General features: G+C 36.1%; 1 protein-coding gene across 1 annotated transcript in view; it reads right to left on the reverse strand.

Moving 5' to 3' along the window:
• LOC124788455 (sodium-dependent neutral amino acid transporter B(0)AT3) overlaps window positions 1-20,878 on the reverse strand; it is a 157,040-nt gene that overhangs the window by 22,980 nt on the left and 113,182 nt on the right. Inside the window, exon 11 of the mRNA XM_047255726.1 lies at window positions 9,251-9,514. Coding sequence (XP_047111682.1) covers window positions 9,251-9,514 — 264 coding nt within the window. The remainder of the gene's footprint in view (window positions 1-9,250; window positions 9,515-20,878) is intronic.

Genomic DNA, 20,878 nt, shown 5'->3' on the forward strand with positions numbered 1-20,878 from the left:
TGTTTTATATGACAGTTGTAACTGAAATCTTTGAACTGTGTGAAGGTGTGGTTGGATACCTACAGAATCCAAATTTTAATGCAGACAGAATGAAACATTCTATGGATATTATAAAAGGATCTCTTATGTATCTTAGGAATGATGAACCATTTTATATGCTATTAGATATTATTATAAGAACCCAAATCGGAAATACCCCAATAACTTATGGCCTAGAAAAAGTTTTTGATCTGTTTCTGGATGAGACTGATTGAAGATTCATACAAGAAGATCTAAAGTGACTATCCCATAATGTAGAGATACTTGTTACATCCTCCAAAATAGACCCTATGGCCTTTAGGGTTGCTTGGAGTACACACCTCTAAAGGCTTCATGCACAGCTCAAACTGCTGCAATGCATTACAACTGGTGTACAACCATGTAATGTGCCCTATAATGGTAGACAACTTTTTGCTGAATGTAGTAGGCTTAAATAACTGTTTCAGGAAGTTATTTGCTTAATCATTCTGATTATGAAAGTCCCAGTATCATCACCATCATCTGAGAAGTCATTCAGCATCTTGCAGTTATTTTAATCTTGCATAAGATCAACAATGACACAGTCAAGACACATCCACTATGTCTCCTTCATGTCCATCAAGAACAAGTTCATTATGAAAAAGGTCACAGCTGGGAAAATTAATTTTATGGATGACATGAAATAATTCATTTCTCAGACTGTGGAACAGAAAGCCAAATTTGGATATTGCATGTAAAACTTTGGAGTATAAAGTGAAACACAGTAACTGCCTTCTTCTTTTACAATGAAATTATGATTTCTTTTTCCATTAAGGTGTGATGCAGTGTTTCTAAATCAGTATTAGCAATAATAATAATAATAATAATAATAGGAATAGTAATAGCAGTAAGAGGTTTATGAATGGCCAACTGTTATTCCAGTCTACAGAAAATCTGAACTACAGTTTGTAGGTGGTCTCAGAGAAATTTAGAATTAATGTTCTCTCACCTGTGAGATGTCTTTCTCAATATTAAATGAACGAAATTATTTCAAAGAAGCAGGACCTATAAAACTGAGCCCATATTTATGACATTTAGTGTCAATGAATTGTTTCTCTTTGAAGAACCACATAGTACCACCTAACACCTTCCCACACTATCAGGAAACATATTTGCTCAACAGTTTTGCTGAATGACGAATTATTCACATTCAGTGAGATCAGTGAATATATTTTTTTCATCCCCCAAACAACTGTGAATAGGTTTGTTTGCTCAAACAATGAATGGACTTGCTTCCTGCCAGCACACTAAACAATAGTTGAGACACCACTGTGTGCAAAATACTGATCAGAAAAAGGAACAAGATGATACAAGGTGCGATCAAAAAGTAACTGGAATTTTTTAATTTCTCTTACACTTTATTTTCAATTGTTTTTTAATCTTATTGGCTCACATGTTCCAGATTCCTAATGTATGTCTACATTTTCAGCTGTTTTGAGTATTTAGTTTATAGTTGACTGTCAAAGACAAGCATTTTGCAAGTGCTTGCCAAACTTTTACTTTTAAAAAAGATGGATCAATGAATTTGCATTAAATTTTGCTCGAAGAAGTGGAATAAAGGGCAGAAATACATTCAAGATGCTGACTGTGGCTTTTGGCAAACCTACTATGAGCAAATGTTTCAAAGAGGCTCGAGAAGACTGAATATAATGACTGCCCTGGACCCCCTAGTACATCAGTTAGTGACGACAATGTGGAAGAAGTAAAGAAAATGGTTCTCTAAAATTGCCAAATCATCATCAGAGAGTATGCTGATGTCAGCATATCCCTTGGTTCATTTCAAGCAATTTTTTTTGTATGTTTTAGGTATGAAATGTGCAGCAGCAAAATATGTTCTGAAATTGTTGAATTTTGAGCAAATATATCATTGTGTAGACATCACTCAGGAATTGCTGAATGAAGCTGACAACAATCTAGAACTTCTAAAGACTGTAATAAATGGTGAAAAAACACAGGTATATGGGTATGATGTTGAAATCTAGGCCCAGTTGTCCCAATGGAAACTGTCTGAAGAACTAAGACTAAAAAAAATGCAACAACTTTGATTACATGTGAAGGTGCTTCTCACTGTTTTCTTCAGTTATGATGGGATAGTGCATCATAAATTCTTGCCTTATGGTAATACTATCAATAAGTCATACTGCCTGCAAGTTTTGTGACATCTGCATGGTGCAATCCACAGAAATTACCAAAATTGTTACAAAACCATTCATTGAAATTCATCATGATGATGCTCCCTCTCATACCTCAATGCTTGTGCATGATTTTTTGGAAAAATGCAAAATTGTCATGTTGCTTCAACCACCATATTAACCTGATATAGCTCCATGCAACTTCCTTCTATTCCTGAAGCTTAAGAGAACCATGAAATGGCATCAACAGATTGTCTGAAGGAGCTAAATAGCATAACAAAAAGTGAGTTCCAGAAGTGCTTCCAAGATTGGAAAAAGTGCTGCCACAAGTGTATTATATCTGAGGGGGATTACTTTGAAGGGGACAAAGCTGATGTTGATGAATAAATAAAGACTCTTTAAGAAAACAAAAATTCCCTTTACTTTTTGAACACATCTCATAGTCATCGGAGAACATTTTCCATGGAGCCACAGTGGGCAAATTTTTTAGGGGAAGATGGAAATTTGAATATAGTACATAAATAAATGATGATGTTGAGTGCAAGTGGTGCTATGAGATAAGGTGATTGTCACTGGAGAGGAAACTGTGGTGACCTGCATCAAAACAGTGAAACTAGTCAAATGATTAAGGGAGGGGAGGAGGGTCGGAAGTGTGTGGAACCATTGCATAGATGAAAGACAAATCCAGCAGTGAAGAGATTGTACAATGAACCCACTCTCAGGAAAACTACTGTCTTGACTTAGTTGTTATAACTGACTGTCCAACTTCATCTACAATTCTAGCATGATATCGAACTACTACAAGTGTGGATCTTTCTGCATTGTCAGTTTTATGCCACCTGCCATAGGATGGACTGGTGAGATGGATGTTTTATTATATTCAAGCCATAAATACAATACACTGTAATTACCATTACAAAGAAATGAAAGAAAGAATTATCAAGCTTCTCTCCTCTTGACCAGAATGTTGCAACTGCATATGGTTCTGTAACCAGAAGGACTTCTCCTGTGCAAGATGCAGGACATAGTTGACAATCCAGTAGGTGCTCCATGGTCTGTGGTTCTGCACAGTCAAAGTGCCATTTTGGGAGGTTACTTCTAGATCTTGATATTCCACAACAAAGATGGCTGAGTGATCTCCACATGATCCAATAGTGTTCATTCCCATGTGAGAGGGTTTCAGAGGGAGAGAACAGATAGAGTTATTCTCAAATTGAGAGGTCCACGGTTGTTTTCCTACTGTGGCTGCTGTCATTTGCAAGACTTAAGTGATACTGAGGAAACTTGGGGCTGCTGGAATGTATCCATATAGTGGATGGCTTTCCTGGTGAGCCTGATTTGTTCCCTCCACATTGGCAACTACTTGGTGGCGAAAATCTGGTGGCACTATGCCAGTGATCTGGTAGAGTATTACAAGTGGCACAAGTTTCAAACAACCTGTAATAAGCCTATACATTTCATTTAGCACCTTGTCCACTGTGTTTGTATATGGAATTTTAGCAGACTGGGCATACATACTCTGCAACACTGTAACATATCACTAGCAAATCTCAGGATTTGAAGTTGAGAGCCCCACATACTGCTAGTGATCTTCCAAAGGATATTATTGCTGGCTTCCACCTTCATTCTCTTATTCTTACAATGCTGCTTATAGGCCTTACACCTAAGAAGGGTGAATTAATAATTCATGTGAATTCTATTGTATGGCTTTAAATGCCCAGAAACCACGAAAGCCTCAGACATCAATGGACATGTGAACATCTCTATTCACACACCAAAATTTAGTCTTTTTGAGTGATTCCTGCTTCAACGAAGGTCACATATGTTTGGTTACTAATATGCTGATTACAATCTGGTAGGCTGCATTATTGTGATTCGTAGTGGACAATGTCATGTCTGATTATGGTTTGGAGTGTTATTGGATCCAATATGTGATCTTGACTTTGATATATTGAGGTGAATACATGTAGCAGCTACTATATTAAGGATGTTTAGAGCATAAGGTATTAACCCTTATTCAAGCAACTCCGTATGTCATAATAACAAGACAATTCTTGGCAACATGTGTGGAATCACAACATAGACCTAAAGAGCAACACAGTGCAAAAACTAGTTGAAGGTGGTATTCAAGTGAAAAGACCAGTTGCCATCAACAAAGCAACAGTACTGTCAAATGTCAATACTGTTGCATTACAATGGTGGAAGGTTATCTGGCAGCAGAGGTATTATGAAACAGTTGTATTTACAAATGTTTCATAAACGTTACATGTCAAAGATTTTTGAGATTTTTTTGCCATAAGAAACTGTGTTATACAACAAATTTGGCATCTATTGGAATCTTTAGTTGTAAAATTAATCCTGATTATCTGCTGTAGGTGAATGAGTAGCTGTATGACCTTTCTTTTACTACTGATCCAAGTGCACTCACCTACTGTATGAGTCAGTGACTACTTTCCATGGAATATGAAAATAGAGATTACTATCCTTTTAGAGAATACCTACAGTTGAAAATTTTTAAGAATCTGTTTCTTGAAGGATCTTGGGCCACACACATATCAATATTTCACTCATTTAGGGACTGAAAACAATGAGGTTAGAAGAAATCTTAACAGATTGTACAATAAAAATTGCATGGTAGATATGAATGTTCATGTCACAATACAATGAAACATAAGCTACACACTGCACTCCCCTCCTATATAGGAATGTTGATGATTTAGTTAGGCAACAAGCTTAAGCATTAGTACTTTAGTTTTGTTTTTAAAGTGCTGTCTATGATGTCTAGACTCATCAAGAACCACAACTGATGTCAACTGTTACTATACAAGCCTTAGGGTGTGCATTTGTGTATTGGTGCACCATCATCATAAAACCATAATGAAAGATAGTGGTGAAGAACCATAATACAACAGGGACACTTTTGTCATTAAACCATATGCTGTTGTTGTGGTCTTCAGTCCATAGACTGGCTTGATTCAGCTCTCCATGCTACTCTATCCTGTGCAAGCTTCTTCATCTCCGAGTACCTAATGCAACCTACATTCTTCTGAATCTGCTTAGTGTATTCATCTCTTGGTCACTCTCTAAGATTTTTACTCTCCACACTGCCCTCCAGTACTAAACTGGTGATCCCTTGATGCCTCAGAACATGTCCTACCAACTGACCCCTTCTTCTAGTCAAGTTATACCACAAATTTCTCTTCTCCCCAATTCCATTCAGTACCTTCTCATAAGTTATGTGGTCTACCCATCTAATCTTCAGCATTCTTCTGTAGCACTATGTTTCAAATGCTTCTATTCTCTTCTTGTCTAAACTATTTATCATCCATGTTTCACTTCCATACATGGCTGCACTCCATACAAATACTTTCAGAAATGACTTCCTGACACTTCAACCTATGCTTGATGTTAACAAATTTCTCTTCTTCAGAAACACTTTCCTTGCCATTGCTAGTCTACATTTTATATCCTCTCTACTTCGACCATCATCAGTTATTTTGCTCCCCAAATAGCAAAACTCATCTACTACTTTAAGTGTCTCATTTCCTAATCTAATTCCCCCAGCATCACCCGATTTAATTTGAATACATTCCATTATTGTCATTTTACTTTTGTTGATGTTCATTTTAAATCCTCCTTTCAAGACACTGTCCATTCCATTCACGGTCTTCCAGGTTCTTTGCTGTCTCTGACAGAATTACAATGTTATCAGGAAACCTCAAATTTTTTATTTCTTCTCCATTGATTTTAATTCCTACTCCACATTTTTCTTTCGTTTCCTTTACTGCTTGCTCAATATACAGATTGAATAACATCAGGGATAGGCTTCAACCCTGTCTCACTCCCTTCCCAACCATTGCTTCCCTTTCATGTCCCATGACTCTTATAATTGCCATCTGGTTTCTGTACAAATTGTAAATAGCCTTTCGCTCACTGTATTTTACCCCAGCCACCTTCAGAATTTGAGAGAGTATTCTAGTCAACATTGTCAAAAGCTTTCTCTAAGTCTACAAATGCTAGAAACATAGGTTTGCCTTTCCTTAATCTTTCTTCTAAGATAATTTGTAGGGTCAATATTACCTCATGTGTTCCAATATTTCTATGGAATCCAAACTGATCTTCCCTGAAGTCAGCTCCTACCAGTTTTTCCATTCATCAGTAAACAATTTGCGTTAGTATTTTGCAGCCGTGACTTATTAAACTGATAGTTTGGTAATTCTCACATCTGTCAACACCCGCTTTCTTTGGGATTGGAATTATTATATTCTTCTTGAAGTCTGAGGGTATTTCGCCTGTCTCATACATCTTGCTCACCAGATGGTAGAGTTTTGTCAGGGCTGGCTCTCCCAAGGCTATCAGTTGTTCTAGTGGAATATTGTCTGCTCCCAGGGCCTTGTTTTGACTTAGATCTTTCACTGCTCTGTCAAACTTTTCACACAGTATCATATCTCCCATTTCATCTTCATCTACATCCTCTTCCATTTCCATAATATTGTCCTCAAGTACATCGCCCTTGTATAGACCCTCTATATACTCCTTCCACCTTTCTGCTTTCCCTTCTTTGCTTAGAACTGGGTTTCCATCTGAGCTCTTAATATTCATACAAGTAGTTTTCTTTCCACCAAAGGTCTCTTTAATTTTCCTGTAGGCAGTATCTATCTTACCCCTATATATATATATATATATATATATATATATATATATATATATATATATATATATATATATATATATATATATATAATGGAAGGAAACATTCCACGTGGGAAAAATTATATATAAATACAAAGATGAGGTGACTTACCGAACAAAAACGCTGGCAGGTCGATAGACACACAAACAAACACAAACATACACACAAAATTCAAGCTTTCGCAACAAATTGTTGCCTCATCAGGAAAGAGGGAAGGAGAGGGGAAGACGAAAGGAAGTGGGTTTTAAAGGAGAGGGTAAGGAGTCATTCCAATCCCGGGAGCGGAAAGACTTACCTTAGGGGGAAAAAAGGACAGGTATACACTCGCACACACGCACATATCCATCCACACATACAGACACAAGCAGACATGTCTGCTTGTGTCTGTATGTGTGGATGGATATGTGCGTGTGTGCGAGTGTATACCTGTCCTTTTTTCCCCCTAAGGTAAGTCTTTCCGCTCCCGGGATTGGAATGACTCCTTACCCTCTCCTTTAAAACCCACTTCCTTTCGTCTTCCCCTCTCCTTCCCTCTTTCCTGATGAGGCAACAATTTGTTGCGAAAGCTTGAATTTTGTGTGTATGTTTGTGTTTGTTTGTGTGTCTATCGACCTGCCAGCGTTTATATATATATATATATATATATATATATATATATATATATATATATATATATATATATTGACTTACCGAACAAAAGCGCTGGCAGGTCGATAGACACACCCATATTTTTCTCACGTGGAATGTTTCCTTCCATTATATATATCGTTACACTTGTCCTCTAGCCATCTTTTCCACTTCCTGTCGATCTCATTTCTGAGACGTTTGTTTTGTATTCCTTTTTGCCCACTTCATTTACTGTGTTTTTACATTTTCTCCTTTGATCAATGAAATTCAATATTTCTTCTGTTACCCAAGGATTTCCACTAGCCATTGTTTTGTTACCTACTTGATCCTCTGCTACCTTCACTATTTCATCTCTCATAGCTATGCATTCTTCTTCTACTGTATTTCTTTCCCCCATTCCTGTCAATTGTTCCCTTATGCTCTCCCTGAAACTCTGTACAGCCTCTGGTTCTTTCAGTTTATGCAAGTCCCATCTCATTAAATTCCCACCTTTTTGCAGTTTCTTCAGTTTTAATCTACAGGTCATAACCAACAGATTGTGGTCAGAGTCCAAATCTGCCCCTGGAAATGTCTTACAATTTAAAATGTGGTTCCTAAATCTCTGTCTTACCATTATATAATCTATCTGAAACCTTCCATTGTCTCCAGGCCTCTTCCATGTATATAACCTTCTTTTATGATTCTTGAACTAAGTGTTAGCTATGATTAAGTTATGCTCTGTGCAAAATTCTACCAGACGGCTTCCTCTTTCATTCCTTACCCCCATTCCATATTCACCTACTACTTTTCCTTCTCTTCCTTTTCCTACTCTCGAATTCCAGTCACCCATGACTATTAAATTTACGTCTCCCTTCACTAGCTGAATAACTTCTTTTATCTCATCATACATTCATCAATCTCTTCATCATCTGCAGAGCTAATTGGCATATAAACTTGTACTACTGTGGTAGGCATGGGTGTCTATCTTTGCTATAATAGTGTGCTCACTATGCTGTTTGTAGTAACTTACCCTTGCTCCTATTTTTTTATTCATTATTAAACCTACTCCTGCAGTACCCATATTTCATTTTGTACTTATAACACAGTACGCACTTGACTGGAAGTCTTATTCCTCCTGCCAAACTCCACTAATTCCCACTACATTTAACTTTAACCTATCCATTTCTAATCTACCTGCCCGATTAAGGGATCTGACATTCCACACTCCAATACGTACAATGCCAGTTTTCTTTCTCCTGATAACGACGTCCTCCTGAGTAGTCCCCACCTGGAGATCCAAATGGGGGACTATTTTACCTCCGGAATATTTTACCCAAGAGGACGCCATCATCATTTAACCATAATGCTGCATGCCCTCGGGAAAAATTACGTCTGTAGTTTCCCCTTGCTTTCAGTTGTTCACAGTACCAGCATGGCAAAGCTGTTTTGCTTAATATTACAAGGACAGATCAGTCAATCATCCAGGTTGTTGCCCCTACAACTACTGAAAAGGCTGCTGCCCCTCTTCAGGAACCACACATTTGTCTGGCCTCTCAACAGATACCCCTCTGCTGTGGTTGTACCTACGGTATGGCTATCTGTATCATTGAGGTGCAGAAGCCTCTCCACCAATGGCAAGCTTATTACAAATGCGCACATGCACAACAATCTTCTTATTCTGTTCAATTTTTTTAGAATGTCCTACAACAGTATCTCATGTTTTACTGTAAATTACTTCACACTACTACTTAAAATAATTTACCTGCATATGGCTACAGCTGGAATCCACAGAACAGAGATGAGTATCAGAAATGCAATAAGCACAAGTGCCCACACAGGCCACTCATGACGCTCCGTTATTCCTTTGCTGGCAACCCATGCTGGGTAGCCACTGCCATCTACTGCTATTTCCACAAAGCTTGCTACAAGTATTGACAGCATAGCTAGTGGTGACAGGTATTTCCAGCAGATAAGCCAGTACAGGCCTGGCCTCTTGCCTGTCATCATTTCTATATCATCAGCAAACCTGAAAGTCAAATTTGAAACTTATTTGATCATCAAATACAGATTAGTATTTTGTGTAGTTGCTTCAATAATACATTTCTGCATCTCATATTTATGGAGTCGGCTTTATCTAGGTTATCTTTTTCCATAATCTTATTAAGAAACATGATAAAATGAAAATTAATACAACAGTCTGAAAATGATGGATTAATGTCATTTTGGAAAATTCCTTTTGGAATTTACACCCTCAAATGACTGATGATAACCAGACTCTGTAGGGTGATATGCTGCACTGTGAATAGACTTGTAATGAGAATCTGAACATTGCATATGAGCTTTCAAATTTGCAACACAAATCACACATGTACATGTGACATGTGCCCCCTCCACCTTCACACACACACACACACACACACACACACACACACACACACACACACACACAGAGAGAGAGAGAGAGAGAGAGAGAGACAGAGAGAGAGTGAGAGAGAGAGAGAGAGAGAGAGAAAGACAGACAGACACAGAGCACTTTGTTCTTTTGGTATTGTAATTCAACTAGCGTGAGTGGTTTCTGATAGGGAGAGAGTGAGTCAAATGCGAAAGAATCAAAGTGTGTCAGGAGGAGAACCAGCTTAGGATAATAAGGAACTGCAGGGTAAAAGATAGGAATTCAGTGCCAGAGACAGCTCACCTAGGTGGAGGTAGGTTAGTTTCTTTTAGCATATTGAGGGGATGTGAGAAGGGGCACATGGGAGGCAGAATATAATGATCCTTCAAGAAAATAATGTGGATGTAGCTCAATAGACTATAAATTTAAATATAACTAAAGACATTGAGAACTACTGAAAATGATGTGGTGCAAAGCGGAGGGTGGAAGTTGGGAACAAACGTGGGGAGAGATTTATTTATTTATTTATTTAGCCATTCATGGACATTTTAAAATGTATGGATGTTTTCAGTTGCGTACATTCATATATTTATACAGTTTGTTGTTACATGTAGTTAAACATTGTGACATATAAGTTATTTACAATCATTTTTGCTCCTTGTCAAAATATTGTGAAAGAAAAGCTATTTGCTATCATTTGTATTAAGGAATTCACTTATAGTGTAAAAGCAGTTTTCCTGCAAAAACAATTTAAGATTTTTCCTAAAGCGGTACGTGTTATCTGCTTCTTTTATTTTCTGTGGCAGTTTATTATACAGTTTACACCTTCACACAAGAAGCTATTTTGAGTCTTATGCTTATTTTTCCTGTCTAGGTGAAGACAGTGACTTGTTGTTGCTGCTCTCGCTTGCATTTTAAATACTGTTTGTAAATTCTGAGCACTGTTTCCCCAGAATATAATACCATAACTGATTACTGAATGAACATGACTAAAGTATACAGTTCTCAAACATTTGCTACTGCATGCGGATAGAAGGGCTCTAAGTGCATAACACGTTGTGGATATCTTTTCTGAGAGTTTCATAGCATGTTCATTCCACTTCATTTGGCTGTCAATGTGCAACCCTAAGAATTTTGTTGTAGGTACATCATCTACGGAGATGTGATCTAGTTTTAAATTTAAGGGACTCTATTTTCTGTTTATTCTAAAGCATATTGTATTTGTTTCCTTTACATTGAGAGTTTCTTTGTTTTCCTGAGACCATTTGTGAACATCCCTCAGCACTTCAGTAGAATTTCTCAGCATTTGTGCTGGTATCTTACTGGTGATTACTATGTTGCTATCATCTGCAAACAATATCTTCTCTCCATGGCTGATATGTTGCGAGAAATCATTTATATACACCAGAAATAGTACAGGGCCTAGCACACTTCCATGAGGGACCCCAATACTGATATATTGTGGATCAGATATATGTTTCTCAATATACTTTGATGCACTGGAGACATGTGTGATCTCTACTGACTGTACTCTGTTTTCTAGATATGAACAAAACCATTTGAGAACCACTCCCCTTACTCCTAGTGCCTCTAATTTATGCGAGAGCTTCTGGTGGTCAACTGTATCAAATGCCTTAGACAGGTCTAGGAAAAGGTCAGTTACATAGCTGTTCTCATCTAGTGCTTCTAAAACTGTTTTTGTAAATTTGTGCTATTGCAGATTCTGTACCTCTACCAGGCCTGAAACCATGCTGGTCATTGCAGAGGAGGTCGAATTTACTTAGATAGCTCAAAAGCCTGTTTTTCATTATTGTTTCTATCACTTTGGAAAACCATGACAATAGGGCTACTGGTCTGCAGTTCTCAATGTTTTCTACATTACCTTTCTTGTGAACTGGTAAAATTTTGGCATGCTTCAGATAGTCAGGGAAGCAACCAGTTTTGAAGAGTTCATTTATGATTTCTGTTAGTGGAGCTTTGATACCATTTATGCATTTTTTTCAGCACACACACTGGGATTTCATTTAAAAATCTGCCAAGTTTTTGTTATTTAATTGCCTTACAACAATGCATACTTCCTCCTCAGTAATTGGAAGCAATACAATTGAGTTTGCTATACGCTTCTGTTGATTAGCACCTTTTGGAAAAGTTTTCTGTATGTTTGTTGCGATGCTGCTAAAGTAGGTATTCACATAATTTGCTAATTCTTTCGGTTTACTTTCTAAGTTTTCCTTGTTCCTGATTTGTGTGTTTGTACCTCCCTGTTTCACAGTTCCTGTTTCTTGTTTCACCACAGCCTATGTAGCTTTACTTTTATTATTGGATAAATTTAAGAACCTATCATTGGCTGATTTTTTTACAGTGTTGAGTACCTTCCTGTAGATCCTTTTGTAGTTATTGTAGTAGTGCAAAAAACCTGGAACACTATTGTCCTTTCTAATGGAGTTTAGGTATTTACAAATTTGAACACTTTTCTAATTCCTTTAGTAATCCATTTATTGTTGGTGGGTGTTCCAATGGGAATTAATGCTTTGGGGAATGTTTCTTCAAATTTTAATTTAAACTCAGACATAAAATTGGAGAACTTGCTATTCACTTTAGTTTCTATGTATACTCCTTCCCAAATTTTATGTGCTAACTTTAAGAAAAACTCTTGCAAAGCTGATGGAGAGTGAACTCTTTTATATACATTCTGTTTTGATTATTTTTTTATACAAGCTTTTACTTTTATAATCTGACATAGATGATCAGACAGTCCCAGGTTTTGACAAGTACATCACAGTTTTCTCTGCCTACATCTGTAGCTACATGGTCAATGGTAGATGATGAATGTGTGGTTATTCTTGTTGCAGAGTTGACTAGTGATGATATACCAAAACTATGTTGGATATTCATAAATGTGTTACTGGTTTCATCTGTTTTAGTTGTATTCATGTTAAAGTCCCCACACAAAAGCATATTATGTTTCAGAGTGAACACTAGTCCTAGGCTTTGTATAAGTTTTGAAAAGAATACCTCTAAATTACCACTGGGAGGAAGATATACACATAATACAGTTAGTTTCTTGGGCATATTTATAGCAACTATCTCTATTGCTGACACTTCAAAGTCTTTGTCTACACTTAGCATGATAATATCATTTCTGACTTTAAATTCAATGCCATTCTTAACATAAATACATGATCCTCCACCTTTCATTGTTTTTCTGCAATAAGAACATGCTTGGACATATGAGGGTAAATTAATATATAAGATTTAACTCTCTTTACACCAGTGCTCTGTAATACAGATAACAGTGCTGTCTAAGATTTGTAATTCGACTTCCAACTGTTGTACTTTGTTTTTTACACACTGAATATTTTGGTGGAGTACTGTTAGACATTTAATGTTACTTATGTTGGACAGGGTCTAGTAGAGTCTGAGGCAGTGCCACCTGCATAACTGAAGAGTATCCCTTATCTATGCAAATCATGGGAACTGCATTTAGGTGTCTCTATATGACACTATTTGTGAAGCAACAGTTGAAGTCAACAATGTTGTGGTGTTAATACACTCTCATATTGAAATTACTGTACTATAAAAGATGAAATCCTACATTTTTATTGGAGTGTGTAAAATATAACATCTACATCTATGATATGTCTCTACCTTGCATCCAAGTGAAAAGTGTGTGGCACAGGATGCTTCCCACTCTAACACTTACTAAGGCTCCTTCCCATTCCATTTACATATGAAGCAGAGGAAATGATAGCTTGTAGGCCTTTATTTGCATTGTAATTAGTCTTGTCTTTGTGTTCCTAAGGGATTGATACGTAGGAGGTTGTAGAAGGTTCCCAGATTCTCACTTAAATCTGGTTCTAGAAACTTTGTAAGTAGGCTTTTACATGATAGTTTGTGTCTAGCATAAAGAATCTGCCAGTTCAGTTTTTCCAGGATCTCCATGACACTCTTCCTTAGATCAAACAAATCTGTGACCATTTCCATTGCCTTTCATTGTGTATGATCAATATCTCCCATTAGGCTATTTTGGTTTAAAATGCATGAAATAATGTTGTACTTGTGGAAGAGACAGAGAGACCCTTGAACATTTCAGACTGACTACATAATGGTGAGGCACAGATTTTGAGAACAGATTCTAAACTGCAAAACATGTCTAGGGGCATATTTGGAAACTGATCACAATTTTTTGGTAATGAACTGTTGATTAAAACTAAAGAAACTACAAAAACATAGGAAATTAAGGAGAGAGAGCCTGGATAAATGGATAAAACCAGAGCCTATTGATAATTCCAAAAGGACCACTAGAAAATAATTGAATGAAACAGGGGAGAAGACTGAAACACAGCAAAGGGTCAACAAGGCAAAAAGACAAGGCTCACTGATTATAATGTCTGATGTTTTTAAAATAATTATGATTGGTAGGATTAGTGCAATTTCTACATCAAATATCAAAAAGATTATGGCAATTAAGAAGAATCGAAGGGAGAGTAATCCTTGGATAATACATACAATATTAAATTTACCTAACGAAAGGAAGAAATATAAACATGCAGTAAATGAAGCACACAAAAGGAAATTCAGATATCTAAAAAATGAGATTGACAGAAAGTGCAAAATCGGTAAGAGGAATGGGCAGAGAAGAAGACTGAAGAAGCATGCATGACTACTGAAATTATAGAGACCCTTGGAGAAAAGAGAAGCAGATGCATGAATATTAAGAGCTCAGATGTAAACCCCATGCTAGGAAAAGAAGGGGTGACTAAGAGATGAAAAGAATGCATAGAAGGGCTATACAAGTGAAATTATCTTCAAGAAAATATTATAGAAGAAGAAGAGGAAGTAAACAAAGATGAGATGGTTGGTAAGATACTGCAAGAAGAATTTGATAGAGCACTGAAACATCTAAGTAGAAACAACATCGCTGCTGTGAACAACATTCCCTCAGAATTATTGAGATATTTAGGAAAGCCACCATGATAAAATCATTCAACTCAATAAGCAAATCATATGAGACAGACATAACACCTTCACATTTCAATAAGGATGTAATAATTCCAGTTTCACAAATGGAGGTGCAGACAGCTATAAAGATTATTGGCCTATCAGTTAACAAGTCATGGTTTTAAAATACTTCCAAGAATTATTTACAAAAGAAAGAAAAATTGGTTATAGGCTGATCTCAGTGAAGATAAGTTTGTATTCTGGAGAAATACAGCAAGACATGAGGCACTAATGATCCTACAATTCACAGAAGAAGATAGGTTGAAGAAAGGAAAATCTACATTTATAGCAATTGTAGATTTAAAGAAAGGTATTGACAACACTGACTTGACTACACTCTTTGCAACTCTGAAAGTAGCACAGACAAAATACAGTGGGCAAAAGAATATCTACAACTTGAACAGAATTCAGACTGCAGTTACACAAGTCAAAGGACATGAAAGGGAAACAGCAGTTAAGAAGTGCATAAGACATGGTTGTAACCTACCCCTAATGTTATTCAGTCTGTATATTGAGCAAGTAGTAAAGGAAAACAAGGAGAAATCTGGGAAAGGAATTAAATTTTTGGGAGAATAAATAAAAACTTTGAAGTTTTACAATGACACTGTAATCCCCTCACAGACGACAAAGGACTTACAAGAGCATTTGAACAGAATGGGTAGTGTTTTGGAAAGAGGTTATTAATGAAAATCAACAAAATTAAAACAATCATAGTGGAGTGTAATCTAATTAAATTAAGCAATGCTGATAGAATTAACTTAGGAAATGAGTAGGCTGACCAACCATCCTGATTTTTGTGGGATAATCCTACATTTTGGTACATTATAAAAGTCCCAGATTCATCTCACACCATGTGTTTTAGACACATTTTCGTTTTTTTCTGCACATGTATTCAGATTTCAGATAATTGCTTATCTGATGTTACTCATCTTAGCTTTTTGATTGTTGGTTCAGTTGTTGTATTTGTAGACAATGTTACACATATTAATTTAATCTGTTGTAATCTGCAGTTGTAAGTGAAAATGGAAGTTTCATGAGGTGAATATGATTCACAAGAAGATAATGGCAAAAAGAAGAGGACTAAATCATGAAGTATCTCCATAACTAAAAAGTATTTATGAGTATACAACTCGAAGTGGGAAATGAATGCACCATTCTTGGCATCATGTGCAAGTAACTGGTTCAAACCCATATGTATAACATTTAATAAGACATTTAGTGTTGGTCATGGAGGCATTAATGACATTACTAAACATGTGAATGGACAACAACATGAAAAGAATGTGAGCCTCTGAATCAAGAACAAGACAATAACTTCGTTTTTGGGTCAAATTCTGAAAACAGCCTGCATCAGGATAAAGTTACAGCTTCTGAATTAACCAAGGTATATCACAATGTACCACACAATGCACCTTACCATTATTACAATTGTGACTCAGATTCAGAAATTGCTAGGAACATTTCTCTGGGAAGAAAAAAAGCAAAATCAATAGTTACCTATGTGCTTGCACCATTATCAATAACTCCACATATTAAAGACCTCGTTGATAGAAATGTTTTAGTCAGTAGCAAGTGATGCCTCTAATTGTGGACACACTAAAATGTTTCCAGTCATCACTAGGTATTTCAGTTAAAAAAAATGTAGAACAGGATTATTATAGTACGGTAACAATCATGAGTCTGCAAACGCTATTTCTGATCCAATTAGAGGCAGATTAACATTGCACAATTTAAGTCTCATTAAAATTTCTTCATATTCTGCTGACAATGCACATGTCAACTTTCGGAATAAATATTCAGTATGTATTTACTGTGCTATGAAATGAAAATAATTTTTTAATCCCAGTATGTTGCTCAGCTCATAAAATTCATGGTGTATCTAAGTTTGCAATTGATCAACTTCAACTTTTTGATTTAGAAGGTTTTATTACAAAAATTTATAACTATTTCTCCTGCCACTCAAAAACAGTAGTGGGCTTGAAGCAGTATTTTGAATTTTGTGATACTGAATGTATGGAAACTGCAAGACATTTATCCAGCTGTTGATAGGCCACAGCAATACTTTTCAGTCATAATATGTTATTTTGTAACACAGGGGGAGAACTGTCCAGTAGCCATACAAGTTTTTCCAGAATGTATTTAGAACACATTGTTATTTGTTGTTTTTTTCATAATTGTCTAAAACTGTTTCATGTGACTAAGGAGTCCTTAGAAAGAGATAATCTGTTGGTTGTTGAAGTGTTTTCTATAATGGAGTCCCTTAGAAATCAGTTAGAACAATGAATATCAGTTAGATTTTTTGGGTTCAAAACTATGACTTGTCTTAATCTTCTGACAGCATAAAGTATACAACCAATGGAGTTAAGGTTTATTCAGTGGTATAAAACAGCATTGGAGTATTAGATCTCTAGATTTGATTTGTCAGTAAATAACGCATCCTGTAAAATGTCTCTGTAGAAGGAGGTTGATTTCAACTCTGTTGTGAAAATGTTTCAGGGATTACATTTAGAAAATAGAATAGATGTTGGTGAAATGTATGAATGATTTTTTTAATAGTAAATCACACAATTAGCATTACAGTAAATAATAAAAATAACCTCATATGAGTAAATGGATAGCAAATCTAAAAGTTCTTCCAGTAAAAAACAAAATAATGGCAATCTTGCAAAGTTGTTAGAGATTTTATTCTCAATTCCACCAAGAAATGCATTTGTTGAAAGAAACTCAGCCAGAGACAAAGGTTTTATTTATTTATTTATTCCATGTGATCTGATGGTACACAGTGTGATACAGATGTCAGAAAATATCAGTTACCATTGTTAACATACATTAACATATAGTATCCTAATGTATTATATTGCAAAGATTCGTTAAGTTTATTTCACTCCATTGCTCAATGTTTTCAGTTTAAGGGGCTCAAAATCATGAAAAATTCAATTTTTTACTTTTTTGCATTTTCTGAATCTGCAGACTATTACCTTTTAATAGATATATAATTTATTCAATTCCGAAGACTACAACTATTTTTAATTTTTTTTTGAAATGTGTTCTACATGGGCGTGACCCACTGTGGCGCTGTTAAACTGCTGTCAAATGGTGTTATTATTAACATCCGTGTTCATCAGGTACATTTTAGTGATGTGAGATAAAGTATGTATTGTGGCTAACCTGTGATGGTTCAATATATATCGCTGGTGTGATTGTCGATTGTTTCATGTTTATTTATTCTGTTGTTATCTCGAAAATATTCGTAATTAATTCTGTTTCTTGAGTCCCTGGTTTGCTGAAGTATAATAATGAGTAAAAGTAAAGTTATTAGAAATCCTATGAGGGCTTTTAAGAAAAGGAGAAATGTTGTAAAGCCAAAGGTATGTGTTATTACTGTAAACAATAAAGACGATAACCAAGTGAGTGAACCTAGCCTCTCAAGTACACTTGCCCATAGCAGTCAAAGTGGGAAAGAAAATACTTCACAGAAGAAGCTTGGTTCAATGAGTGAAAACTATGAATGTTTTATGGGCGAATCGGATGTGAATGAAATATTTGATATGTCAGTTCTCAAAGGAATTTTTTCAAACTGTGTAAGATGTATTCATTGTAGTGAAGTTGGTCTGGAACTCTCCATAATAAAGCACATAGGACTTGCTAGTGAAATGCAACTGAAATGTGATAAGTGTTCATACATGACCACCTTTTGGAACAGTGTTGCAGTAACTGCAACTGAAGAAAATGGTAGCAAAATCTACGAACACAACAACGAGCGATGCTTGCTTTAGACAAGGAACGCCTTCGGGCTGCAGACAGGGCTGTAAAGAGTCTAGAAATACAAGCAAGAGTAAACAGGAGGAGGAACAAGAGGAAGCTGGAGGAGGAGTTTGCAGAGGATGAAGATAATCCATCCTATGGACCTGGAATGCACTAAAAAGTTAATCCAATCTTTGTCGCTCGATTCCCAAAACTTTTATTTTCTCATACTAATTACATGTTTTCTAAGGATCTACCAAACATATTTGTTTCAAACTTTCAGTAAATGTTACACAGTACCTTCTGCATAATTTAACACAGCCTTTTTCCAAAAAACTGTATATTTTTGAATATATAAATAAAAAATTGCAAAAAAATGTTGTGAATTTTCATTACAATTGAAAAAAAATCATCTTTAATAACTGAACTAAAATTTTGTAAAATCCCTGTGTTAAGTTGTAGCCCATATTCCAATAAATAATCTGTAAAAAGTTCAACTTCCTACCTCAAATACTTAGTGAGGAAAGATGTAATTTATAAGCGTTATTTTAACATTGCAAGTATAGGGCATTCCGGAGCCCCTTAACATAAATAGCAAGATTACTGTTCTAGGTATTCATTTACAGAGTAAAAACAGTGACACAACAAATGTGACTTCATGGCTTTGCTAAATTTTATGTTGCCTTCGTTGGACTTAACACTAGTGGGAAGATTGTTGAACAGTTGGGGGCCCATGTGGAAAGCTCCCTTTTTACACAGTTGAGCATTTGTACATAAAACATGCCGATTTGAGTTTTTCCTGGTGTTGTGTTTATGTATTTCATTATTTTTTACAGCTCTGGAGTCAGTTGGACTATGTGGTTTCTGAAAAATTTTAGAATCTTGAGAATGTATAGGCAAGGCAGTGTAGGGATTTCCAACTTTCTGAAGAAGAGTTTGCAGGAGTCTCTGGGTTTGCTCCCATTAATAATCCTCACTGCTCTCTTCTGGATTTTGAATTTGCTAAAGCAGTTGGAGAATTTCCCCAGAATATCACACCATATTTTAGGTGTGCTTGTATGTAAGCATAGTACATGATGGCTAATGTTTTCAGGCTAGCACATGATTTCAGTACACTCAATGCATAACAGCCAGTACTAATTCTGGCATTTATCTTTCCTGTTTGTGTATTCCATTTCATGTTATCTTGAACCCACAGACCCAGGAATTTCAAAACAGTGTCAGTATCTATTGGCTGGTTATTTACGGTGACAAGTGGCTGAGAGGAATTTGCATTTTGTGTTGTGTGAGAGTTCATGGAAGCTGTCTTTTTGGTGTTGATAGTTAATCTGTTGATTTTAGCCAAGTTGCTGAGTTGTTCAGTGGCCAGGTTCACAGCTTTTTGCACACCCTCTGTATTCTCCCCTTTGAGGAGTACAATTGTGTCATCAGCAAATATTATTGTTTTGTGTGCATCTACATTCTGGGTCAAGTCATTAATGTACAGGAGGAAAAGTAAGGTCCCAATACTGAGGCCTGTGGTACACCTTGCTTTACAGTTTTATTACTAGATAGTATTTTGCTTATTGAGTAGGTTTGTCTATTAGTGTATTTCATGCTGTCTCTCTGCATCTGATTGGTTAGGAATGAAGCAATCCAATTGTTTGCAATTCGCCTGATACCATAGTGTTCTATTTTTTCCAGCTATATTTTGTGGTCAATAGTGTCAAAAGCCTTTGACAGATCCAGAAATATGCATGTTATATGTTGTTTTTTATCTAACAGATCTAATAGCATATTTATGCACTCATATACTGCAGTTTCGGTAGATTTGTTGCTTCTGAACCCATGTTGAGCTAAACTTAGTAATTTTTTTTTCAATGGCTATCAGTTTTGTGTACATTATTTTTTCAAAAACTTTAGAAAATCAGGATGAGATTGAGATAGGCCTGTAGTTATTCATATCTTTATTATCACCTTTTCTGAAGACAGGAATTGCTTTAGAAAGTTTCAGAGCTTCAGGGAAAGTACCTGCCTGGAAAGAAAAGTCACAGAGGTGTGTTAATGGTTCAGCAATTGTGTGTACACAATTTTTGATGACAGCTGCTGGGATACCATCAATTACAGCTGAATATGAATTTTTTTTAACTCTCTGAGGGCTTTTGCAACATCCTTTCCAGTGACTTTGGTAATGAAAATTGACTCTGCACATGTGTGATATTTTTGGTTTGCTGGTTGGTAGTTTGTGTTAGGATTATTTTTACCAGTTTTTAA

Source organism: Schistocerca piceifrons, chromosome 3 (assembly GCF_021461385.2).
Source record: "Schistocerca piceifrons isolate TAMUIC-IGC-003096 chromosome 3, iqSchPice1.1, whole genome shotgun sequence".
Classification (NCBI taxonomy): Eukaryota; Metazoa; Arthropoda; class Insecta; order Orthoptera; family Acrididae; genus Schistocerca; species Schistocerca piceifrons.